The sequence below is a fragment of the Tauraco erythrolophus genome, chromosome 9 (genome assembly GCF_009769465.1).
Source record: "Tauraco erythrolophus isolate bTauEry1 chromosome 9, bTauEry1.pri, whole genome shotgun sequence".
Lineage (NCBI taxonomy): Eukaryota > Metazoa > Chordata > Aves > Musophagiformes > Musophagidae > Tauraco > Tauraco erythrolophus.
The window spans coordinates 655,166-681,166 of NC_141473.1; the positions used below are offsets into that span (position 1 = coordinate 655,166).

A 26,001-nucleotide genomic window follows, 5' to 3' on the forward strand; every position below is an offset into this window, starting at 1 on the left:
GCTGCAGCAGAGAGCGGCGCCCCCCGGGGCCGGGCCCCGCTCCGCAGCCCCTTCGGCCGGGCAGGGGGCGGGCGGGGGGCGGGCGGGGGAGGAGGGGCAGGAGGAGGCGGACCCGCCCCCTCCCCGGGCCCCGGCCAGGCCCGGCCGCACCTGCGGGCGGCGCCGCCGCCCTCCCGCCGGCCGCCGCCGGGGGCGCTGTGCTGGGGGCGGCGCGGCCCGGCCCGCCCCGCCGCCGCTCCGCTCCCGCCTCCCGGCGCTGCGGCCGCCCGGCGCGGCTCGGCTCGGCTCGGCTCGGCTCGGCTCGGCTCGGCTCGGCTCGGCTCGGCTCGGCTCGGCTCCGCCCGGCTCGGCTCGGCTCGGCTCGGCTCGCTCCGCCGCAGCCGCCGCGGGCAGGAGGACGGGAGGCGGCGGCGCCGGGCGCTGCCATGCGGGCAGGCGGCGCCGGGGCGCGGGGCGGGTGAGGGCGGCGGCGGCGGGGGCTGGCGGCGGCTCGCAGCGCCTGGTGCCGCCCGCGGGAGCCGCCGGGGCGGCGGGGAGCGGCGCGCAGGGCATGCCATCCGCCTCGCCCCGATGTTTCACTGGAGCAAGTGGAAGAAGAGGATGGGAGCGAGCGCCTCCTCCTCCAAGAGACCCGTCTTCGACGAGCGGGAGGACGGTGAGTGCGGGCCGGGATGCCCGGGAATGCCGTGCCCCGGGATGCCCTGCCGCGCACCTGTTGAGCCCCGCTCCGGTCAGTCCCGGCGGATCCCGTCGCGTCCCGCCCCGGCGGCGCTGCCCACCGGCGGGCTGCGCGGTGCGAGCGCGGGGAGAGCGGGCGGCGGCTGGGGCGGGCGGCGGGGCCGTGGCCGTGCCCCCGGTGCGGGTTTCCCGGGCGGGTCTTGCCTCCCCGCCGGGCGCGGGGGTCGCGGAGCCCCCGGCAGCGCTGCCCGGCAGCGACGGGGTGGCCGTCGTGAAAATAACGGGTAATTTGGAAGCGGGCAGAGAGGGGGCAATGAAGTTTCAATCTGCGTAAGGAAATCCCTGGTTTTCACAAGTAACGACCAAGTGCAGCTGGCCATCGAACTTCTGAAAACTACTTGTCATTGCGAAAAGGCTGCTTTGGGCTTTTTCCCCAAGATACAAGATTGTTGTGGTTTTTTTGTGGTTTTTTTTTGTAGAAATATACCATGAAATATTGCAGTTGCCTTCGACTTCTCGGATGCAGGGTGAAATTTCAGCGAACCAAAGGAAGGAAAGTTTGACCGAGGGTGCGAGAGGACTTGGGAGAGGCATCAGGCCAGCAGACGGTCTCCTGGGTGCTCGGGGGCTCTCCCGATGTACAGAGAACGCTGCATTGGCCCCGGGACACCAACCGGGCACTGGCAAAATCCCCGCGTGCTCAGCGTGCTGGGATTTTGCACTAGATAAACTTGAAGTTAAATATATGTGTTAATTCGAGCCTTCAAGGCGTGGTGATGTTCCAGTTTACCTGAGCGCTGGGTCTGCTGGCGTCCCCCTGGTGAGGGTGATCAGACCTGAGTCTGTCTGTACTGCTTCTGGCAGCTGAAGGGATGTTAAATCAGAAAAACTTTTCCTGGAGAAGTAGCTAGCTGATATCGCCAGCAAGTATTTATGAGCAATTCAGAGTGTGACATTGGATTGTTAACCCTTGCATCTTTTACTACAGAAGTGTAGAGGAAACATCTGTTAGGATTTCTGACAGCTCACTGCGCAAGGGCTGCGCGGTGGTGTGCCTGAGATGCACATCAGAATTGCTGTTGGAAGGAACTGCAACATCCATCCAACCCCCCCCCCATCCCTTTGTACTAGCGGGGTGCATGAGACGGGGTCGATGGGGCTGCTGGGTGGGGACCGTGCCGTGGGCTGTACCAGAACTTTGTGCTCGAAGTGGAAAATGTGTTTCACCTTGGATGTGGTGGGTTGGCAGGAACAGCGAGCGACTCAAGTGAAAACGCTTAAATTGAAGGCTTTGCTGCATAATTCGGAAAGCATTTCATTCTGAACTGAGCCTCTGTACAGCCCATACAGGGAAACTGAGCTTGGCAGGTGAATGACCGTTGACAGAAACCTGGTAACATCTCATAAGGCATTTCCAAGCAGTGCTTTTGCATTAGTGGAGACTTATTAGGACGTTACTTTCTTAATATTGCCTGCTTTTTCATCGTTGCTTGTTAGTGTGTGCTCAGAGCAATTACAGTGTTGTTCTGGTGAACTCCTATTTACTGGCACATCATGGTTGCTATGGAGATCTCTTAAGACATTCCAATAACTTCCTTACATAAAGAAGCCAGTTAATACTTTGGTTTTGTGTGTGACATAATGTGGAAGCATTACTAGTGCTGACAATTTAAAGTTAAATAAGATTTTTTTAAAAAGAGAAAAAGATGGGTTGATATATGAAATTTTATCCATAGGTGGTTCCAACTGATGGATATACAAGAATGAGCCTGATTGTCTAAATCCAGTGGTTAATTCATTTTAATTATGACAGTGTGTACGTAAATAGAAGGTTAACATTTATTCTACTGAGCAGTAACACAAGTATTTACTCTCAGATAAATCAAACTCCAAATGTGTAGATCTTTGAGGCAAGAAAACCTTACAGTCCTCTTGCCTGCCTTCCTCGGGACTGGTTTCAAGACTTTACTGAATTACTGCCTCAAGTCAAACTGGGGTGGCTAAGCCGGAGCGTGGTGGGGTTTCCTGGGGTGGGCAGTAACGCACTGGCTCTCGGTGTCAGATGCCTGGCCCTGGAGGATTATCTGCTCTTAACCTCACGGTTGGAAATTGTCCTTTCTCTCCAGTCTTGGTGTAGCGGCGCGCTGGGACCACGGCCACCCGGCATCCTTGTCAGTGGGTTGCAGGGACTGAGCTTTCTGAGTCCGTGACTCCGAGGGTAAACTTCCTATTCCTGAGTCTGTCCTGTGGATCTTCTCTCAACCTTCTCCATTTTTTTCAGCATCATTTTTGTTAGTGCTGGGACTGGACCCATTGCTTGGGCAGGGATTGGCCCGGGGCAGGTCGGTGCTGCTGCTGCCCGCGTGCAGCGCTGGCTCGTTGTCCCTCTGGTAACAGGGTGGTGTGGAGCTGTGCTATGGAGAGTCGTGCCCGAGGAACAGCTGTCCTGCTCCCTCCTCGCTGCCCTTCCTGCGTGCTGCGTTCTTCTCTGCCCGCCGATTTTCCCCAGCCCAGGTCATGTCTCTTGACCGTGCCAGATCCGGGCCAGGTGCGACCGGTCCTTTGCATTTCGGCTGAGCTGCAGCGGGGGCAGAGGGGCATCTGCGTGTTTCTGCCACGCGCCTGGTGCCGTCTGCTGCCTCACGCTTGCCCATGCACCCTTCGGAACGTTTCTGAGCGTTTCAGAGTTGGGATTCAATGAATGGAAAAGCTGATGGTGAAAGGAGAGTGTCTGTGTGTTTTGTGGGTGCTTCCAGGAGGCTCTGGGACGTGAGAGACAGGTTCCCCGCGCTCGGTGAGTGTCGGCTTCAGCCGGTTCCGTTTACACGGAGAACTCGGCGTGTTGAGGAGCAGCTGCATGGCATCAGTTGGGCGCCAGCTCCAGCCTGTCCAGTGGGGGATGCTGCCTCGAGAGGCCTTTCTGACAGCTTGTTTTTGGCGAGGTTTGTCGTGCGCTGTTTCTGAACAGAAAGCTAATGAAGGAGACCTTGGAAAGTTGCAGCGAATTGTCCGTTTTCCATCAGGAAAAACAGGCCTTTGTCTGTAAGGGCTTGTTAAAGTTTTCTTATTTATACTCGTAAAAACCTTTTAAAAGCTTCTTACCTGGTCAGAGAGTTGGTTTGCTGGAACTGAAGGCAGCCCAGTCCGAGTGCCAGCGCCACTCTGCCGGTCATGAGCCATCGGCGCTCCGCGGCACGGCCCGGGGCGCTGGGACGTCTCGACCCACAGCCGCAAGGCTCATTCTTCACATGGGCAGAAAGTATTGTCTGTTGTTCTGGGAAATGGCCAAGCAAGTTTTATTGACACACCTCCCTTTATTTATCTTATTTTTTATACTAAACGGGGAAAACCTGTCATCATGAAGCCAACGGGAACGTTTCAAGCCAAATATTAAAAAAAGCTTTTAGCAGAGTTGCAAGGACTTGGGAAACAGGGCGCTCTCACGCTTCGTGCTGTTGGCGTTGCCCACAGTTGTGTTACATGAGCAGGGGGGAAAAACACAGCACAGCAGATCTTTATATGCAGCTGTATCGAAAGAGGAATTTCCAGAGTGGTTGTGGCTTCTCCTGAATCACAGTGGCTTGCTAAAAAAGTGTGTGTAAATATACATGAGAATATGTAAAGCCATCTGGTGCTTTCTGCTGAGCTGTCCCTTCCTTCGCTCGCAGCGAGGCGAGTGGTCGGGGGCTTTCCTGCCTGTTCCCTGACACTGAGGTAGGTCTCCAGCTGATTTACAAGGTTTTAATGCTGCAGCCCAGTTGTTTTCGTCGTGATTTTGTCTCTATCACTTCTTTACCCATCCTGTATTTGACTTGCTCTGCCGGAGCACAGATGGCTTTTTGCAAGGAGGTCAAGCGCAGTCTCCTGCATTTATCCGACTTGCATCAAACTCAGTTTTCTTTTAAAAAAAAGTTCCCAGTTTTGCAGCCCACAGGTACAGCTCTTCCAGTAAACCAGTCTGACTCAAGCGCGTACTCAGGGTTAGCCTTTGGCCAGGTGAAACGACTGTGAGTGGGTTTGTTTCCCCTCTCAGGGAACAATCTCAGTTTGAAATTCTTTGGCTCAAGTGATACTGGGAGGAGGCATCAGACTGGAGTTCGGGAGAGCAAAAAAACCCAAGTGCAAGGGCAGCTGGTCGTGTTCAGGGGGATGCGCGGGGCGAGGGCTGCTGGGGAGGAGGGGCAGCCCTGTCCTGGGGGGCTGTGGGGTTTGGGGGCCGTGGGGTGGGTGAATGCCCCCTCTTCACTGGGGGCCGGGCTGCCCCGCAGCTCTGGGCCGGCTCTGCCGTGGGGCACCGTCCTGCGGCTGGGCCAGCGATGCCCGCGGCGGCGGCGGCTGCTCTGCCCCACGCCTGCGCGTGTCGGTAGATGTGGGGCTGAAACTTGTGAAAGAGCCGCTCTGCGATCGCCCGCTGCGAGCTTCCGAGCTGGGAAATGCTGTTCGGGAAAAACATGTTTTGGTGGTGAAACAAGAAAACTGTCCCACGTCTGGGTGATGCTCTCCTCGCGCTCCGTCCCTGAAGCGCTGGGCTGGGTGCTCCGGAAGCCCGAGCAGTGCTGGAGGGACAGTCCCTGCTCTGCCTCTGCACCGTTCTCATCCTCGCAGGACCACGGGAGGCTGGAGAGCATCGGCAGCTGCGCGGCACGGTGCCCGTCCCCATGGAAACGGGCGAGAAGCTGCAAAACCTGGGGGAACGTGCTTAAAATAATCCCCATTTTAATTTCAAACCATGTGTTGGCAGGCAGTAGGGTTACACACGCGCCAGAGCTCGCGTCCCTCCGCCTCGCCCTGCCCGTCGGGCGAGCGGAGACTGGAGCGCTTGGCTCGCGGAGCTGTTGGACGTGCACGGAACGAACCATGTGTGCTGGTGCCCAGCCTGCCTCTTGCTCCGACCCGTCGTCCTATAACTGCCTTCTGCTGAGCCTGGACCAACTGGGGGGCTGCTGGGACTGCTGGGGCTGCTGGGTGCTTCCAGCCGCAGCTCCGGGGAGGGCTCTCAGACCCACGTGTCACTGTGAACATCCATCGCTTTGAAGTCAAGAGCTCGGTTGTCACAGGTCGACAAGCTGTTTGCATTCCTCCTCTTACCTCCTGTTTTCTGATCTGATGGGAGCAAGATGTCCAGTGCACTCCACAGCACCGGGCGTTGGTTTTTCAGATCGGGATTCTACCCCGTAATTGTTTGTTCCAGGAGTTGGGACCTTCAGGGAGACAAGGCCATGCCGCCAGACTGCCGGAGGTGTCGGAGCGACAGAGATGTGGAGAGGATGGGGAGCAAAGCCTGCCCTTGTCGTGTGTCCCTGAGCTCTGTGGCCACCCAGCCCCTCCTGCCAGGTTTGCCCCAGATCTGGGGCATCCTGCTGCGCTGCTGGGAGAGGGGCCCTGGGAGATGGGACAGTCCCAGCCCTGGCCCAGGCACCAGGAAAAGTTTCTCTCCCTCTCCTCGGGTGATAAGTGTCTCAAACCATGTGCTGCTCTTTCGCGGGGTGGCCGGTGTGGCCTGGCTGGATGCCCTGGTCCCTGGGGCTGCCCTGCAGCATCATCCCTGCTCCAGCTGCTGCTGACCACGCTCCTGCTGCTGGTGCCGGCTCCTCTCGTGGTCCGATGCCCAGCACTGCTTCTCCCGTCTGGCTTCATCTCAGCTGGGCAGGGGTTCCAGGCCCTGGGCGGGAAACATTGCCCTTTTGACTGGAAAACTACGGACTAATGCCCAGTAAGGCGGTTATAAAATCCCGAATCCTATTTATTTGGGGTCAGATACAGATGTGTTAAGCTTCCGTGCTCTGCAAATTACTGAAATAATCACTGATCAGATTGCAAGGCAAACTTTTTTCATAGCCTGACTCTTACGTGGCTGTGGGTTGGGAGCACAGATGCCTTTCCCTATTATTTAAAAACAAGAGAAAAAGCCTTTCTGTATTATCAAAGTGGTAGCTAAGTAAGTAGCGGGGGGAGGAGGGAGTGGGAATTACGAGGAGGTGTCAGAAAAGCTGTGTTTAGTGTTGTCAGTGGTGCTTTGTTTTTGCTTTAGATGGTGCTTCCCCCGCACCCGTGGCATTTGTGCGTGCCTTGCCCAGAGACGAGCTCCTGCCCTGCAGCTTCCCTGGCAGAGCCAAAGCTCCTTGGTCGGTCCAAGAATTGGAAACTTCTCCGGGCGTGAAGCTTGTCAGGGTGTCACGTAAGGCAGAAATAGGTTAAATCCAGAGAACTCGGCAGTTGCAAGTCATGAAAGCGCACGGTAATACGTACGGCGTTTGGGTCACTGGCTCCTTCTCCTTCAGAAAGAATTGGTAACTTTGCTGTCACTCCACGCTGAAGCCGTGGTCTGTTCTCGGTGGTGCTGGAAGGAATGTGAAGAAAAACCGTTCTGGATTGCGCGGACAGAGGGGGACGAGATGTCTCCCTTTGAACACGGAAAACTGCAGTCACGGAACACCATTGCTATTGCTCACCTAAGAGCATGCTTTCTCCTTCGCTGGTGTGGGCTTAGGAACAAATATTTAAATCTTCTCGATCACAGCGATTTACAAAACTAAGCTGCCTTTCATAGAGAGAACACAGCACGCGTAAAGACCGGAAATTCCATGTTTCCAGCGTTTCGTTATGTATCTTGTTCTTTCGAATCCTGGTCGTGTTCTCAGGTTTCCTTTGCCGTTTCCCGTTTCCCGAGGCTGCCGTTAGCGGAGGCGCAGGGACGTTGTCGCCGGGACGGACCGCGGGCAATGCGGGGCTGTGATCGCTCCCGCTCTGCTGCCCACCACTGGCTTGGCCTCCTCCTGCCAGGGACGGCTGGGGTGGGTTTGCCCGGCGCGCGGGTTGAGGTGGTGCCCGCTGCCCGGCGCAAGCGTGGCATCAGCAACGTGCACGTTTTCCTACTTTTTGCGAAGGTCCGGCACACATGACAGACCCGGCCATGACAGCCACCAGCCCCTGAATGCTTGAGTCTGGCTCACCCAGTGTGCAGCCCAAGTGGGATGCCCTGTCCTGCAGCACTGGCACAGCATGACCTGCCCCTCAGTGCCCGCCTGTGCTGGATGGGGATTTCACGCTCTTCGTGCTGTGGCATCACCCCAGGCATCTTTGGGAGGTGGGGGAGGAAAGGTCCTGCGAGGCCTCGAGGGGCTCGTGCGTCTATGGGAGGTGTAAAGAGAGGAGACTGGGGTAGAACAAACCTGGAGGGCAGCTGAGGCTGTTTGCGTGAAGCTAAGGAAGGAAAAACTTCCTTCTGCAAATCCAATTGCGGTTCATGGGACACTTGACCGACAGGACGGGAAAAGGGCAGACAAGAAAAAGTAATTGGAAGTAGAGTTGGAGTAAAATGTTAGATCAAATTAATACTTGGTCTATTCTGTAAAGGCCACAGTCCTCAGAACTGGTTTGAAATGGGCTTTCTGTGAATTCAGAGCAACGTGTAAGAGCGTGCTGGTAGGGATCTAAACACCTTACCGACTGTGTTCCTGGTGCTGGCATGGTGACCTTCCCAGCTCCGCTGGCATTCCACCGATGTCTGCAGCTTTCCGGGGGCACATGCACAAAGGAACGGAGCTGGTGGTGCCAGGTCACTCATAGGCACCAGCACCGGCAGCTGCCGGCTGGGACAGGATGTGCCGTCAGTGCCTGGCTGCAGGGGCTCAGATCATCTGGTGCTGCGGCTGGCAGGACATCAGTGTGTCTCACCTGATGAGTAAAACCTTCCTAGGAATGAAAAAAGTTGCTCTTTTTGTACTTTGATACTTTTATGGTGTGAAACTCGGGTTCTGAGCGGGAAGCAGGTTAAGAGGCCTGGAGCTGGGCAGTCCTTGCCTGGCGGTGGGTCACCTCCGGTGCGCTGGCAGGAGGAGGCTGAGTAGCGTGGTGCGTGCTCACGAGTGCGCGCAGGCAGGGGACAAGGTATGTTTCCTTTAAAATATCCCTTAAATTCTTGTGGGGATGCCCGAAACTGGTGGGTGACATGGTAAAACAGGGAGTGAGAGCAGAACCCAGGGCACGGTGGCGGTGCCAGGGACGGTGGATGGTGTGTAGATCCGAGCGGCTGTGTGTGCCCGTGCATGGGCAGGTGTGCAGCAGGGAGAAGGGCACTGGTCGCTAAGTGCGGTTCTGGCACGTGTCTCCCAAGGTAAAGAGAGGTGGGATAGCTCGTGAGCAGCTTGGCTTTTCCTAACAAGAGAAGATAAATGTCAGTGTCCTCTTTCCCTCTCCCACTGTTTTTCCGGAATTAAGTTGCTTTAGGTGACAGTTAGGGAAAATGAAAAGTGCTTAGGATGTGTGGGAACAGGCGGCTCTGAGTAGTGCTAAGCAGTGAGATATGACAGTGTGTGAATGTTGACGTGCTCATTTACATCTAGTCTGTTGTTCAGGGCCTTTTCCGATACCTGGGACTAGCGAGGAGATGCGGGCACTGAACGATGTTCCGAATTGGGTGGCTTGCAGATTTGACCGAGCACACCGAAACCTTATGGGCCGATGGTTAGTTGTGTTGGGTAATTAAATTAAACAGCAATGTAATGTATTTACAGCTCAGCTGACAGTTCTGGGACTGGTAAATTTCATTTATTATTCCTAAAAATACACTTATTTGGTTCTAGTGGCACCAGCAAAGAGCTGGTGGGTGTCCGAGGCCAACGGTGCTCCGAGTAGCTTTCAGGTTAACCTGCAAAAGGCTGTTCCAGCATAGAAAGTTACCTGATTGTCCAAGGTTTTAGTTTCATTACAGCCTAGCTGTCCAAAGATCTACGTGATCTTTTGTATTTATGTGAGTAATATGCTGGTTGGAGCTCTGGAGACAGTGCGCTGAGTAGCTCTGGAGCAAGGGGTTTAGGGTAAGAGTAAAGACATGAAAGAACAGTGTGGTAGATACTGGCACATTGCTTTGGGTCTCCTGTTTCTGCATGGTCTGTACAAGGGAAAATAAAGCTGTCTTTGCTCAGAAAAAAAATATTTCATTCTTCCTTTCTTCATTTCAGGTTAACTCCCTGACCAAAACCCACCCCCCACCGTCCAACAACCAACCAACCCACCAACCCAAGCCAAACCCACAACTGAACTAAAGTTGGCATCACTGCTTAAAATACTGGTGATTGATTTGTGTCTTGTGAATTCAGAGGGATTATATAGTGGCAACAAAAGGCCATCATATATATATTTCGGATACCTGGGGAAAGGGGGGAAGGAACGTGGGGGAAACTCAGTAGTAACTGGGAAGAAACTTCCCTTGAAAAGAAACTTGCCGTATTTAGGAACTGAACAGCCAAGACACTTTCTCGTGTTGGACTTATGTTGTTACAACTTACATTATTTCACCCATGTTGTTGGCGTATAGGCAGGGTGTTCGGGGTAAGGGCATGTGGAGAAGGGCTCACTTAGGTCCCCTGTTATGGTCACTTGAAGAATTCCCATGTGTTTTTAATTCTAGTGCCTGAGTACACTGCCAAAGGTCAGAAGGAAGGGGCTCGGAAGGGCTTGGCTGGGGGCCGAGGTTCCTTCTCGGAGCAAGCAGCTCTCCCTGAGGATGAGGTGACACGCTTACGGAGGTGTGGGCTGCAATGAATGCTGATTGCAATTATCCAAAAAACAGAGTAAATTGTGTAGTTGGAAAGTCCCCTGCGTTAGATGTCAGTTTATCATCCAGGACTATCGGGGTCAGCCAAGTGCCCTCCAAATCTGTTTTCCGCTGACCGCACAAGTAGCACAGGACATGTACACAGCTCAGGAGTCTCTGGATCTCGGGTGAAACACGTTTTTCTTTTCCTTGCAAATAGTTTATTATTGCTACTACCATTTCTGTGCTATTTCAGGTATAGAAAAAACACTTTTGGGAGCACTGGATGGCAAACGTACTGCCGAGGTGTGACGGTCCCCGTCAGCGCGCGCTGCGGGCACCCACGAGCCACTGCCAGGAGAAATGAGACCTGCCCGAGTGCACCTGTGGCTGTGGCGTGGCTTGGCTGAGCATTCGTGGCAGCAGGGCTGGGCTGTGCCAGCTGTGGCACAGCTGGGCTCCACATCCATGGTGGTGCAGCTGAGCTGTGCCAGCTGTGATGCAGCTGGGCTGTGCCTCTGTGGCAGTAGGGCTGGGCTGTGCCAGCTGTGGCACAGTGGGCTCCACATCCGTGGTGATGCAGGTGGGCTGTGCGGGCTGCAGCCCCTCTTCTCGCTGGCGGTGGAGGCACAGCCACCTCCCGAGTCAGGCCATCGGCAGGCAGATCTCTTGCCGTCGCTGCCCTGATGTTGGCTGGACACAACAGTACCTCCACGACTCAGTGCATTTTTCACTGTCAGAATCATGTTATATCTCTTGTGAAAGACCTTTTTTTAACCTGTGGTATGTAGCATGCTAAATTACCTCGTAAAACAGATGTCGTATAATTCACTGGAAAGCTCTATACTGCGCGTTTGCCTTGTGCTTTACTGGTTCCCCAATCTTAGTGGAAACTGGCAGGCGAGAGCAGCGGGTCAGCAACACAGAAAATGATATGCATTAGGCTTGGATTGTTTGCACTGTTGGAAAACGTGCTTTATGCTTTACAGAAAATAAGGCTAAAGCTTGGTCCCAAATAATTTGCACTTTAAAGGCTCGATGCTGCATGTGGCAATCACATGAATAATTCATCCACAGGCGAGCAGTCCCCATAATTTCATATTCAAGCCTGATTCTAGATGTGCTCAGAACTCTGAACCGGCACTGATGAGTGGCTCCTCCAGCACAGAGAGCAGCTTGGCGGGACCTTCAGCACAGGGATGAAACCATAACCTCTCCAGCCCGTGCCCGTCGCATGTCTCCGTAGGGCTGGGAGTGTTCCCCATGGTCCCTGCTCGGGCACACTCGCCGGTCGCTCCGACAGGGTCCGGAGCTCAGCCACTCAACTGCCACCTGGGTCTGACCTTGGCATGTTTTCACTTGCTTTCATACACCCTTGCACCTCTAACCCATAATAATCACGACCCGGAGAGTCAGCGCGGGTTCGAGCTCTTGCCCTGAGCTCAGCACAACGCCTTGCGTTCCCCAAACGGCGCCCGGGCAAGAAGTGAACCGCGTCATGGGAAGAGATGCGGCCACCGCAGCCCGTGGTGGGCAGCGACGGGGAGCTGGTGGGCAGGTGGTGACTCGGGCTTTTCTCCATCACGGGTACCGCCTGTCGGCGTAGTGCTGGGATTTTAGGAGTGACTGGGAGTCCTGAGGCTTCAGCACAGCTGTACAGGCAGCACAGGTTCCAGGTGGAGCTGACAGGCAGAGATGCTCACGTCGTGGTACTGATGGTGGTACCGCATGGCTCTGCTTGGCCATCCCGACTGGCCACGGCGCTCCGTCTTCCGGCTGCAGCTAATTCATGAGCCAGACCCACTGGAATCTGGGAGCTGCCCTATGTTGTCAGTCACTGCCAGGACACCAGCATACTGGGGATCTGTGATAGTCCCTCGGTAACGTGTTAAAAACCAGCTGTGGGCAGCGGTGGTGCGGTGCGTGCAGCACGGGGCGAGGGCAGGCGCTGGGGCACGCGCTGGCACCGTTCGTTTTGTTCCGTCGGTTTTTACTGCACGTTAAATGCCGCAGCAGGAAAATTGCAAGCAGGTGTCAAAACAAGCACAGTTGCGACGAGGCGAACTTAGGGATTGATTAATGAATATTTTCAGCGTGTTGTGTATTTTTCTACATGGCTTTCTGATCTAAAGATCAACGTCTGAAATTATTTAAAAAATAACAGGTCTCTTTCAACTAGAACAAATCGCTTCTGTTTATCAAAACGTTGAGTAACATCAACAAACAATTCAGTCGCTGATTGCCCCTCAAAACTACTTTGGGAATAATTTTCGTTAGTGTTTGCTCTGGCCTTGGTTTGGATTTTTCTGTGCACTTAGTTCGGCACCTGCAGAGGTACCCCCGCCTCTCCGGGAGGCCTCTGTCCTCCTCCTCCTCCCTGCGCTGCCGTGGTGGTTTTCCCTTGCCGGCCCTGCTCCTGCCCTCGCCGAGGCTGCACGGGAGTTTATTCCCAGCCGTGAACCAGCGTGGGTGGAAAGCGGGCGGATGGGCGGCCCCGGAGCTGGAGGTGTTGGGCGTTGGGGATGCTGAGCCGTGCAGAGCCCTGGGGGACGTGCTCAGGCCCCGCAGCCATCCGTGCTTGGGTGCCAGCGCCGCGAACTGCCGTGCCATGCCATGCTGTGCCATGCCTGGAGGGAGGCTCTCCCAAGGGCTGTCTCTGCTCCCCATGCATGCACTGCTCTAACGGGGCGAGGGCTGCACCCCGCCGTGGCACCTGCGGCAGCAGAGGGGAGGGCGATGCTCTGCGCTCTGCGTGCCGCTGCAGGAGACAAGGTTTCCCCCTTTCTTGTGTCTAAAGTCTTTTTCATGAGATCTTGTCTTCCCAGAGCGAGTTGGTACATAACGGTGCTCAGAAGAATTTCTTATTGGGGAAACAGGATGTCTGCTTTCCCCGGAGAAGTTAGACTTGGTGAATAATTCTGTTTGACATCCCCACTCTCTGTGAATTTGGGTCTGCTCTCTTGTTGTTGAGTTGAAATGAATCCTGAGCAGTTATGGTCGTCCATCCCGTGCTCCTGCAGGTACCGGCTGGGCCGGCTCAGCCCCCGCGGTGCTCAGCACGCTCGGATGTGTCAGTGTAGTCTGTCCACTGAGCGAATCTGTTTTGACACCTCCAAATAAAGAACAGATTTGTTGTTGACTTCAGGGAGAACCGAAGGGGATCGCTGCTCCTGCCTGGGGTCAAGCCTACCCTGGCAAAAATATCTTCCAGTATTCATGAATCTCTTGTGGCACATTTTTTCCTTTCCAGATGTATCTACATGGCAAGGCTGCGGGTCTGACAGCTGCTCGTTTGTACTGGCGTGGTCCTCGTGTTCCCCTCTTTGCAGAAAAGAGCCCCCTTGGTCGCCGGGGCTGTGTGGGACCCCTTACCCAACTCCATGTGCGGCACGACGCAGAAGGTGCCGGAGACGCCAGCACTTGCAGGAGACTGAACTCCCCAGCCCCAGGACCACGTTTTGTCCTGCCCTGGTGCTGGTGTTCAGCCTTGGAGCCGATGGCTCCTGGTGCCGAGTGCTGCTGCCGGGCTCGTCGCGGCGTTGGTGCAGCAGCCTGCTCGGGTGCTTTGGTTTCCTTCCGAAGCCTCGGTGAGTGAGCCACCGGCGCTGCCGGCCCACGGTACGTGTTCCCTCTTCAGCTGTATTTGTCAAAAAAGCGTGGGGCAGTTGAGAAGCAGCGTTTCCCACAGGCATTACAGCTCTGACAAGCAACACATTCATTGATCCCAGTGGAAGGTATTTCGGGAGCGTGTCTGCTGGTCACGAGCCTCCGGCACAAGGATAGGACCGTGCACCCAAAATAGCGCCCTGGAGCCCAGCGCGCGGTGCAAACCCCACCGGTGGCTGCTCTCGGGAGGAAAACCCAGAGTTTGTTTTCAAGTCGTCATGGCTGTGTTGACAGGGCTGTCGTGGGGAAAGCCATCTCAACTGGGAATGCATAAATTAACTCCCAGAGCGATGTACGCGCACCCAGCTATCGCACGCTGCGCACATCGCAGTGAATAAAGGACTCGTTAGCTTGGAGATCTCTGTGTGGTTGCCTGCCTGTTGAAGAAGAAAAGCCTCTCCCTGGCTGTAGGTCCGTGCCTGCTCTCCTCCAAGCTGTCTGTTGGGGTTGCTCCCGGGGACCCCTGTGCCCTGAGGGCATGGCAGCCGTGTGTGCTCTGACGGGCAACAGTCCCTGCTTGTGGCTGCTCTCCCCCGGCTGCCGTGGCAGCCAGCGGTGCTGTGCCATGCCATGCCAGGTGACCTTTCTGGGAAGTGGAGCATCGTGGTCTGCTCCTGCGACATGGAGAGATTCATGGCTGATGCCAGCGGATTCGTTAATACACGTATGTTAAAAAACCCCACAACCCCAGAGCAGACATCAACTGTGTTTCCATGGCGTGAATCCATCCAGTTGCCAAGAAGTGAACGTAGCTGACAACTCCAGCCCTTTTTCATGAGATTTTTTTTTTTCTTTCCAATTTTCTGTATGATATTCCAGTGGAATGAAGTGCTGTAGCAGAGACCACCCTTAAACGCGGTCAGCAGTACTACAGTTACAGCATATATGTGTTAAAAGCAAGACAAGTGCATTTCATTTTTAGCGTATCCTTCGCTGCAGCCCTCGCAGGTGAGATGGTGCTTCGGCACGCGCAGGCGATAAGCGATGGCAGAGCGTGTCTGTTGGCTGAGCTGCTGCTTCGTGCTTGCGGGTGGGAGCCAGATGCTTCGAGCTCTTCACCCTATAGATTCACTACTGCAGTAGAAAAGTAGACAGGCCGATCTGGCCGCTGGATAAACCACTTTTTTTGGGTTTATTTCTGCAATGTTCTGATAGTCGTTTCCAGCCACAGTGAAATAGCAGGAGGAACAAGACTGTCTTTCATCCCACGATGAATTTGCTGGTATGGCAAGCAGAAAAAGCCTCTTTTGATTAAAACCCAGAAGCAGCTGATGGTAGGAAATCTTCTTGGAGACTCGTTACAAAGAGCTCTTGTCTCAGGGCTGTTACGCACTGAGTCCGGGATGCTCTGCGCGGAGCGGGTGGCTCGCCTGCCGCCAAGAGCCACGCGGATCCAGGAATGTGCCGTGGGGCCGGAGACTCGGTGGGCGCGTGGTGGAGCCCTGGGAACACCGCAGGGAGCGGGGACGCGGCTCCCTTCGCCCGGCCTCGTGCGCGTGGCGCGGGGCTCGGGGAGGGCCAGCTCCCGCGGTGCAGGCAGCCGTGGGGCTGTTTACCCTAAAAACACCGGGGACTTCTCCTGCTGGTGTGTCACCGATCGCACGCTGGTTGCTGCTGTGAGCCTAATAATTTGTGCACAATACCTCAGCGTTTGTTTCTGCATAAAACATGAAGTTCAACAAGAAGGAGGCAGCGCCTCTCCTTCTCCGCTTTGAGCAGCCTTTGTTGCTTTCTTTAGGTGCACAGAAAAAATACGCCAAGTTTGAGGACTTCAGTTACCCACGGCTGCTGGATTTCATGCAGCTCGCTCTTTCTTGGAAAAGCATTGTTAATTATTAATATTGCTAATTTTCCTATTAATTAGTGTTTAAAATCTTCCAAATACGATGTCAGGGCCTTTCCAAGTGATACGGTACTAAGATTAGCAACGGTCTATCTACTTTGGATATTCTTGTAAGCCGTTTCCCTGATCTTTTAACCCAAAGCATCATTTTTTTTTAACTTCTCCAAAATGGCTCCATCTCTGTAAGATGCATTTGTGTGATTGCGCGTCAGGAGTCGGGGTGTCGTTACAGCACGATAAAGTGCATTGGATTTCACGTTAGCAACTGGTGCATCTCTACAGTTGCTCTTGCTGCTCCTTATTATCTGCATTTCCATAGCAACCGGAAGGTCTGGTCATGGCCCCGCCGCTGCGGAGCGCAGTGCTGGGGACGCGCGGGAGCCGGAGGCAGGATCCCCCGCGCCGTGCCGGCCCCTGCTCCTCGCTGGTCAGGAATCGGTGCCGCTCAGCGCCGTAAGCGAGGCTTTGTCTCTCCGTTCAGCAGAGCTCCTTCAGAGCTCTTCCCGTCTTGTAAAAACTACAGAAACCTTTTCTTTTCTCATTTTTCTTACCCAGGTAGCAGCACTCCTGAACCTTCCATACGGTTCCTCCTCCAACTCAGATCTCTGAGCCATCCCAACACCCCGTCTCCAGGCTCGGTCGCACCAGCAGCGGTTGGGGGAGTCGGGCAGCTGGGGGCAGCCGGCAGGCGCATCTCCTGCCCGTCTGCGTGTGCCTTGACGGAGGGGTGCGAGCGTCCCTGCCGCTCTCGGCGTGTCAGCCCGTGGTGGTAATGCGACCTGACAGCCCTTAAAGGAAAGAGACTGGAGAATCTGTTCTGCTGCAGTCTCGGGGCACTGCTTTCCACAGGTTGACTGTTGCTATATAAAGAAATAGTCTGTTGTTTCTAAATTTGCTCTGTTAATGTCACAGAGCATAAAGAAAAATAGCAAGAATAAATTGGCATTTACAGCGGGGAGCGATGCAGGGTACAGGCTGGTCTGGCCGGGCGCTCTCGGAATATTTGTTCCTTGCTCTGTTTAATTACTCAAGCCCACAAAGTCATCTCCATGGGTGACATTTTCCACTTCAGACCTCACTCCTCTGTGCAATTGTCTCTGATTTTAAGCAAAACCCAGGCACTGTCAAAATTTTTAAAGAACCAAAAGGGGAGCAAAGCGGCACACTAAGTTTGCGGTCGGTTGCCGGGCGGCCACGGGGCTGTTGCCTTTCCCGGGTGGAAGGGAGCAGAGCTGTGTGCCCACGGCAGCGCTGGCACGCACCGATGCTGGCGTGCGCTGAGGTCAGGAGCTGAAAGCACCTTCCAGGCATCGGGGAGGCCGCCCCAGGGGTTTCGTTGGCGTCCAGCCGTTGTCAGTCTCACCTAAGTGGTTTGCAGCCTCGGCAAAATCTGGATACTGGTGTCATAGCGCCCAGAGTCGTCTGTCTGACCGGCACCGTCAGAGAGCTCTTGCCTCTCCTCTGCCACCAGCAATAACCTTCTCACTGGGAAAAGATCTGTGACTGCAGTCCAGAATAATCGTTAAATGTAAGAAATTACTTATGTTGCCATAAATATAGGCACATTTGAAAAAAAAGTAGTTCTTCTCACTAGGATGTGAATGTAACCTGTCTGGGCACCGTCTCCTTCTGGCCCTCAGGCATCCCTCAACTTGTCTTACTCTGGTGTTCCTCGTACGGACCTGCTCTCGGGAGTGCAGTTGGGGTTGTTCCCATAGGTCCGACATCAGATTTGCCATATCTAACATAAGTGGAAACTCAGCTCCCCTGAGTTTGTCTTTTAAGCCTTTTTGGGCAGCCCCAGTACTTGCAAGTTCTTTGTGTGCTAACGTGTTGCAAATTTTGCGTGAGGTTTATTGCAAAAGTAGGTCTTGATACGACGTCGTTGGGTAGGCTTTGAGCTCAAGTAGAGCCCTGACAGTAATGTCAAATATACGTCCCACATACATAAATTCCATCCCACAAGTGCTTCAGAGAGCTGGTATTTGAGGCCTCGGGATGCGGGGACGTACCTGCCTGTGGATGAACTCTGTTTCTGTTGGCTCTGGTCAGACAGAAGCGTTTGCCCGGGTGGTACGAGCGCCGTCCTGCAGCGAGGCTCTGCAGGATGAGCCCCTCATTTAGGGGGGGGATGTGTCCTCAGTCGCCAGTGCCCTTTTGGGTCATGAAGATTTGCCCTCCATCAGCGTGCGAGTGTCTGGGTGTTACAGTTGGCCCGTTGGACTGATGAGGGGGGGTCCCAGAAGTGGCCCCTTAGACCGCGTAGGAAGTGCCCGCTGAGTTGGGCTGAGACCTCCCAGGCAGGGCTGTGCCCCGTGGCAGACTGATGCCCCCCCACGCCCAGCACCGGAGAGGCCGTCACCGCGGGCGCACAGCGGGGCTGCACAGCCGGCGTACGGGGAAATAAACTGGGGCGAGAAATAGATGGAACGGGAAAACGATACCTCATTCTTCTCCTGCCCCGAGCTTCTGTGTCTTTTAGACCTCTCAGCTGCTGTTATTTCAAACCCATCCCTCTGTGTCAGTCTGGCACCGAGGCTCCCTCCCCACGCCGAGCAGCGGCTGTCCGCCAGACGTGGAACCTGCAGCCTGCGTGCGTCCAGCGGCGGCGGTTGGAGCTGCCGCGGGCAGTGGCACAGGGCTCAGGGTGCCAAGCGGGTGACTCGCACAAACCTCCCTTTGATCCCACCTGCGTTGCGGTCCTGTCTGTCACCCCCCATCCCGGCAGCCCCGTGCTGGGGGACACACGCCAGTGCCTCGCCGCGGGCCAGCGCCGGGGAGGTGGGTTTGGTGCCAGGGACGTGCCAACGTGGCTGGACCAGCCTGTCGTTAAACCCCACTGCATTTAGGGGGCAGCGAAAAGCCATTGAGAGGCACGCTGCTGAGGCTGCTTGGGTGATGGTAATTACTGGCAGTTAATTAAAAAACAGGAGGAAAGCTCTTTCAGGGGCTCGAGCGAGGTGCGGAGTGGCTCGCTCCGTTGTTCTCCCTGCGTTTTCTGGTTGTACCCACACGCGGCTCCGCGCTGAGGCTCTTCTGTCTCAGACGTAACTCACGTCTTGCCAGAGGCGCTTCTTGCAGCACGCAGCAGCCCGTGCCCCCTGCCCACACCCCTGCCCATGCCCCTGCTCGTGCACCCCTACTCACACTCTGCCCGCACCCCTGCCCGTGCCCCTGCTCTTGCCCATGGCCACCTGCATCCTGACGTCCATCCGTTGCTCCTCGCCCAACCCCACCACCCCCAGCCACCATCCGTCACCCAGCACCTTCCTTTCTCCTCTCCCACTGTGAATCTATATCAGCAAATGAGCAAAATAAATGTTGCTTGTTTGTTTTGACAATTACAGTACAGATTTAATTACGATCCTTCTTCCTCGTATACTGCTGAATGTTATGCGGAATGTTTGGCGTAAACAAAGATGTTCTGCTAATGTGAGATGCGGTATTAACGATGCACTGTCAAGCCGAAGCCTCGTCGCTGAGGCCGAAGGCAGCTGGAGCCCAACTTGCAGCGTGTGCGTTTTCGCGTTGGTTTTTGGCAGCCGGCGCGCCAGGGAGAAGCAGATGCTGCGCTGAGACGTCGCTGAGAGCGGCTGGGGGAGCCTTTGGGATGTGAGCGAAGGAAACTGAGACGTAAGGAGAGAAAACCGCTTCCGTCTGTGTTTGTTTTGAGGAAGCAGCTTCAGATATTGCAGCAGGAATCCTGCTCTCGGAGTGAGTTCTCTGTCGGAAACTGTGGGTACCTTCAGTTGTCACCGTGAAAAGGGCCTGATTTTCCTGCCAGTCACTTCCTGCCTTTGGAGGATCTGTTGTAAATCTGAGCCCATTGTGTCGATACCAAAGCAGCTGTGACATTGCCTTGTGATGGTGAATTGGCAGGGCCTTGGCGTTTCATAATTCGTTAACAAGGAATCGCTTACACCGTACGCGTCTTTCGAAATCTCGTTGACATGTGCAGCCCCGTTTGGCACGCCGGATGAGCAGTAGGATTTGCAAACGCTCTCGGGTGACAGTCTCCGTTTCCCTTCGCTCAGTCGGGCCGTTGGCAGAGACCAGGACGAGTTAAGTCAGGGGTTTGACTTTCCTTCTGAGAAGTGCTTCGGGACTCCAGGGTGATTAAGGAGGGATTCACAGCCCAGGGACCGTGTTTCGGATACCCCGCTCGGCGCCGAGAGGAGCAGCCCTTATCCCTTATCACGGGGCAGGAGAAGGTGCGGTGGGCTCCGGGCCGGGGCTCTGCCAGCTGCCCCGCCGCAGGTGACGGTCACTCCTCAGTTATGCCTGGTCAGAAAACCTCTCGAGGACGTAATTCAGAGGAGAAATTATTTCTAGAGATTCTTGTCAAATTACAGAGAGTCTTTAATTAAATGAGTGTCCATTACTTAATGGCAATGCGGAGAGAAAATCCTTACTTCTGAAAGAGGCATATCTCTGGTTTCCTAACAAAAATTTGCTTTTTAAAATATAAGATAAAAATAGCTTATTCTGCTCCAGAACTGAAGCCTAAAAGAAATTAAAGTCTCTCCTTGGAGGGATTTGGTGGGTAAGTGAAGAGCACTCGCCTTCGCTCTCTGCACTCATTTGCCGTGGCAGAAGTCAGCGCCGCGGGGCCGCAGCGGCTGGTGCCTCCCGGGGTCCCGCGGCACCGGGCCTTTCTGCAGGTGTGCTGCTCTTCAGCCGGACATTCTGGAAATTTCCCAGCGTTTTCCTGTCGGCCTTGAAACAAGCTGGGTCACCCCGGGGTGCGGGGGGTGATGGTGGGAGGACGCAGAGCCGAGGGGGGGACGCGGACGCGGTGCCATCTCTGCCGTCTCTCCATCCTCCCGCGGTGCTGCGGCTGCCCATCGCGGGGGGGCTGGAGCGCAGCATCCCCCCGTGCTCGGGGAGCCGTGCGGGTGCGTGTCCTGCCGGCCGCCCCAGCTCACCCCCAACCTCGTTGCCATCTCATTCCAGACTCTGGTGAGGCGACAAGTGAGAAAAAATGGCCCGACATTGCGGGTTTGGAGCCAAATGAGGGTGTTTCAACTCTGCCTTACGTCTTTCGGGTATTTTTATCGTCTGCCTCATTCGAACGGTCTTGTCTGAGTCATCTCATCCCTAGTTTAGATTTATGCTCCTTTCTGCACCTACTCCCAACAGGACCCGATTCCACCAAGCACTGCCTGCTGCTGTTCTTGTTAAATTATGTGGGCATCGGGTTGGGGAGTTCCGAATATTGATATATTTTATTTAGCAGCCTTCTGAATTTAATGATTGGCCGTAATAGAATAATTCATAATTAGCATAAATAAAGATGACAATTAGGTTGCAATTTAATTATTGCTTGTTTTTGTAGCTGTTGTGGGGTTTGTGTGGCAAAACGCGGACAGGAAAAGCAACTCTTCCTAAATTACAGCCCGTCCTTTGCGCAGGGGGCTAGGCGAACGGTCTGACTCCTTCCAGTGGTGCTGCCCACAGGAGAAAATGTCTTTGCTCCAGGAGGGCTTGCAGGACCGTGTTTTGATTCCACGTGCGTGAATGGCATTGAGGCCCTTGCGATGGCGTTATCGGAGTCACCCGGTCGTCGTGGGAGATGTGCTGCCGTCTTCTGCCCTCAATCATAGAATCATGGAATGGTTTGGGTTGGAAGGGACCTTCAAGATCATCTAGTTCCAACCCCCCTGCCATGGGCAGGGACACTCTCCACTACACCAGGTTGCCCAAAGCCTCATCCAACCTGGCCTTGAACAATTCCAGGGATGGGGCAGCCACAGCTTCTCTGGGCAACCTGTTCCACTGCCTCACCACCCTCAATGTAAGAAATGTCTTCCTTACATCTAATCTAAATCTGCCCTCTTTCAGTTTAAATCCATTGCCCCTTGTCCTATCACTACATGCCCTGGTAAAAAGTCCCTCCCCAGCTTTCCTGTAGGCCCCCTTCAGGTACTGGAAGGCTGCTATAAGATCACCCCGGAGCCTTCTCTTCTCCAGGCTGAACAGCCCCAACTCTCTCAGCCTCTGTCTTCCACAGCTTCTGCTTACTGAACGAACAAAAACCCCTCCAAGTGGGGACGACGGACAGCTGTGCTGCTCGTTTTGTTCCAAATGGTGAATATTGTATTTATGACAGAGAGACCCAAATGTGGTCCATCTGCTATGTGGCATTAAGCTGTTCACTTCATAGAGAAGAGAACGTTTCCATGTCTCTCGTGTGATGTTCACATGAAGAGCTGAGTTTTTAAAGGTGTTTCATGTTTCTCTTTAGGGAGCAGATGTCAGCACATGAGAAATCCCACCAAATCACGTGCTTTTCATGTTCCTGAAGCACCAGGGCTGCCAGCATGTGTCGTGAAGTCTGTCCTGGTCTCATGCATATCTGCATGTGCCGTCAGTTCTGCACATCGTCGCGGCTCACGGTGACCTCTCCTACGTGCTGGCGGATCCGCCAGCTCCAGCGGGATGTGGCAGTTGCATATGTCTCTCTCCCAGTTACCAGCGTCACAGCACGAACTCGCCAGGTGCATTGAAATCGGGCAAAAGCAGGCAGAGCTGTCTTGGGAGCACGGCCGGGCGCAGGGCGGGCATTGCGGGGGGCGGCTGCAGGTGGGTGCCAGCTCTGCCCCCAATGGCCGCCCGGGAAGGCCGTGGCTGATCCCAGGGGTGTCAGGGAACCCGGCGTTGGTGCCCGCTGGCATCTCCTCGGCTGAGCGTGCCGCACGCTGAGCTGCCCTGCAGCTGCCGTCGGCTGGGTCGAGGGGTGGGCGCTGAACGGAGGCTCCTGGCTCGTGACCTGGTTAGAGAGATGGATGGTACAAACGGCTTTGAGGAGTGCAGGAGCAGTTTGTTGCCAGAGGACTTTAATTTTGCAGTGAGCGTAAGAGGAGTGGAGTCAGATGTAATCGAGAGCGTGCTAGAAATAGTCCAGAGATAACGTCCCGACTTTCGCTCTGAAAGTATTAAGAGTTTCATGGTTGATTTCAAGGGAAGCAGCGCTGCAGTCTAAAATGAAAGTGAGTTGTGGAAGATGGAATGGGTCAAAGATGAGATGATTTGAAGGATCAGCGAGCTGAGAGTTGCTAAGAATAGAGTGCGCCAGAGACAAAGTGAGGTGTCAGGTAGTCTGATGGGATGCTCACGCGGCTACGGCGTCTCCGGTGATGACAGCAGCGGCGGAGTGATGAGTGGTTTGGAAGAATTGGTTAGAGAGCAGCTCTGCGAGAAAGAAGTTGTGCCTGGAACTGGCGGGGCTTGGTCAACGGTGAAGCTCAGGCTGGGTGCGCTCAGCACCGCTCCCTGGGGTGCTGCGGCTGCTCGGAGAGGGGCCAGAAGGGTCTGCTGCCCTCCAAAACCTTGTCTGACTTTGAAACTCCAAAAATCAGTATTTTGATAGCCGGAAATAGAGAGTCAGTGCCTCACTGACACACATTTATGGCAGTTTTTGTGCTTGCGCTGACTGGTCATCTGTTAATGTTTTTTCAGTATTCAATTTTCAGTGTATACCACCTTCTTTCCATACAAACATTATTTTTCTTTACTGTTTTTGAGGTGATGCTGGCCAAGGCTGTTGGATTAAGTTGATGGTGAGGCGTATGTTTCTTCGCGTCTCCAGGTCTTCCGTAGTGTTGGGATCCAGACTCACCGTGTGAGGGTGTCTCCCTTCGGACTCGGGCAGCCCCATCCCCAGCAGTTCCTGACGATCCTGATTTGCAATTACTGGCTTTGCTGGATGTGGATCCTCCCTAAGAGCCGTGTGGAGCCGGGAGGGTCACGGGGTGTCCTCGTGGCAGACGTGCCCAGCTGGGAAAACCAAACTCTCTACAAGTGTGTCTGCCAGCTTAATGCTTTTCCCTAAGATAATTATTATTGCAAATTAGAAACTCATTTTCACTGAAATTGTTTCTTAAGAATTCTTGATCACCTCAGTTAAAAAAAAGAAAAATAATTTCAGCACACTTCAGAATTTCATTGGCACAAATATTAATTTAGCAAAGTCTTTGGTTTCCTCCACGCGTGGTGCAGGCTGCCTGGTGTTCCATGAGCAACTTCTGCAACGTCCATTTTTGTAACACCACATTACATTAAATTTTGATTCACATCTCTGACATCTAGAAAATCGCTCCTTAACAGAAGGAGCGTAATAGTTGTGCTATGAAATACAGGCATGGTCTGGCCACGTTTTGGATAACTCTACCCTGTTCTTTAGAAAATTGGCTTTATTACTGGTAATTGGGCTAAAAGGAAGACTGTTTAATCCTGGCCAGCCCGACTTTCTGGGACATTAAGTTCTAATAGGCAGATATAAACTGGTTTTAATAGATGAGTCTGACATCATCTGGCTGCTTATTAACTATTAAACCTTGTTTCAGTAATTCTCTTGGCAACTATGTGTGTGTTGCCATAGTTTCTTTGTTAATAGAGCAAGGCTTTAATGCATTTTGACTACTTCTTGCCCAAAAGACATGAAAAACACCTTGTGTTTAAAGATAGAAACTCAAGCCCCTTACAAGAAGTGGGCAGAGCTGGCGTGCCATCTGCGGACGACATCCCGTCCCCGCGGCGCTGCCTTTGTTGGTGCCCAGGACGTGGGTTCGCACGGCGAGGAAGGTGTTGGACCCCCCCGAGGCAGCCTGCGCTCCGCAAGCCTCGTTGGGCAGTGATGCTGAAAAATACATGTTGCTGTTTAGGCAGACATTCACTGGGCCACCAAAGCGGGGATTCCCTGACGCCGTAGGTGTGTTTGGCTGAGGGCACTTGGGGACCCTCGAGGACCCTCCAGGACAGACTCCGCAGGGGCTGGGGAAGGTGGGGCTCAGAGGGCGTCCCAGGGGCCCCAGGGGGCTGGGGACCACTGGGGGGGCTCACACCTGGCTTGGGTACCGTTCCCCATTTTTCCCTTGTGCTGCTCCGCAGGTAGCTGTATCTCCTCCACCATTAGTCCCCAGCATCGCCCCAGAGCCTTTTGCTGGGGGCACCATGTGTCAGCAAGGTGTCGGTGAGCAGCGTGGAGCCTGCACCGCCACGTGGAGTCTTGCTTGAGCTTTTTGAGGACTTTCAATAAGCGAAAGCAGCATGTGTTTCTTCTCTTCTCCTCATCCTGGGGATGGATCAAGCTGGAGGGATAAACAGGTGGAAATAAATTGGATGACAGTCTTCAGATTCAGCCTAAGCTTACTTAGGGAGAAATCTGTGGGAGATCTGTGCAGTGGGAAAGGCTTTTGTAAGTAATTACAGGCTTAAGGGAAGTTGTAGCATTGGATAGTGGCAAGTGGTATTTATTCCATATTTTGTTCAATATCGTAAATTACATACTTATTAAAAAAATAAGATGGGCAGATACAGAGCTGCATAAAGCTCCTAAACCTGAGTCCCCAGGAACCTGGAGAGCACTTGGGTCTTTGGGTGCCCGGTGGGTACAGAGCCTCTGATAACCCTTCTCTAAGAGAAAGTTCCAAGTGCTCAGGTCTGCGCTGGATCTGCGGATGGGTCACGCTAAGGAGCATCTGCAGGTGGGTGTTAGCTGGGTGCTGCCCCTCACCCTGGGGCACCGCTGCACCCGTGCCGGGCATGTGGGCGCAGCTGCCTCTTGGTTCCCCCACTCTTACCAGGCCTCAGTGAGCTGAGTTAATTGCTCAGCCAGCAATTAACACGGCAGTTCTGAAAAGAAAAAAAAAAGCCCATGTATATGTTAGCCCTCCTTGGCTTCAGGGGCTGGGAGCTGCCCTTCTGGGGAGAGGTCTCTGTCTGGAGGTGACTCGGTCTCAGCACTTAGTTCTGTTACCCTTAGAGATGCTTTATATAAATTCCAAGCAGGTAGCGAAGCCATCCTTATTGTTTAAAAAAAAGAGACTTAAATGTTGCTTTGCTGGGATGCAGGATGGTGTTTGTACTGGTCTGGGTGAGACAGACTCTTTTGCGGGGCAGGTGTGCGTTCGAGAGCAGACACGTGCAAAAAGGCTGGAGGGTTACGTGCACAGCGGCGGGTGTCCTTGTGAAAGGGGAGAAAACGTTCACGGCAATGACCTTCTCCTGTGTTTGGAGGAGTGCTGAGACCGAAATCCGATTTAATAGAACGTTTCTGTTTCTTTTAGAATTTCTTCTCACTTTTTTGAAATTTTTGATTATGCAGCTGGGTGGTGAATGGTGCAGCGTAGCGAGTGATGGGCGGAGGGGAAAAGCACGATTCATTCAGGCTGCCACGCTTGGTTGTGATCAGCAGCACAAACTGCCTGGCACGTTCCATCCTGCGCTCGGAGAGTGCGGCACCGGCTGGGGAGCTCACGTCTTGAAATACCTCGTG

The 26,001-nt window shown here is 54.2% G+C and overlaps 1 protein-coding gene across 1 annotated transcript in view; it reads left to right on the plus strand.

Moving 5' to 3' along the window:
* The first annotated feature begins 570 nt into the window (after positions 1-570).
* The window catches only part of STK32C (serine/threonine kinase 32C), a 91,148-nt gene continuing 65,717 nt past the window's right edge, over positions 571-26,001 (plus strand). The window contains exon 1 of the mRNA XM_086616462.1: positions 571-655. Within this exon, the coding sequence (XP_086472588.1) occupies positions 571-655 (85 nt within the window). The remainder of the gene's footprint in view (positions 656-26,001) is intronic.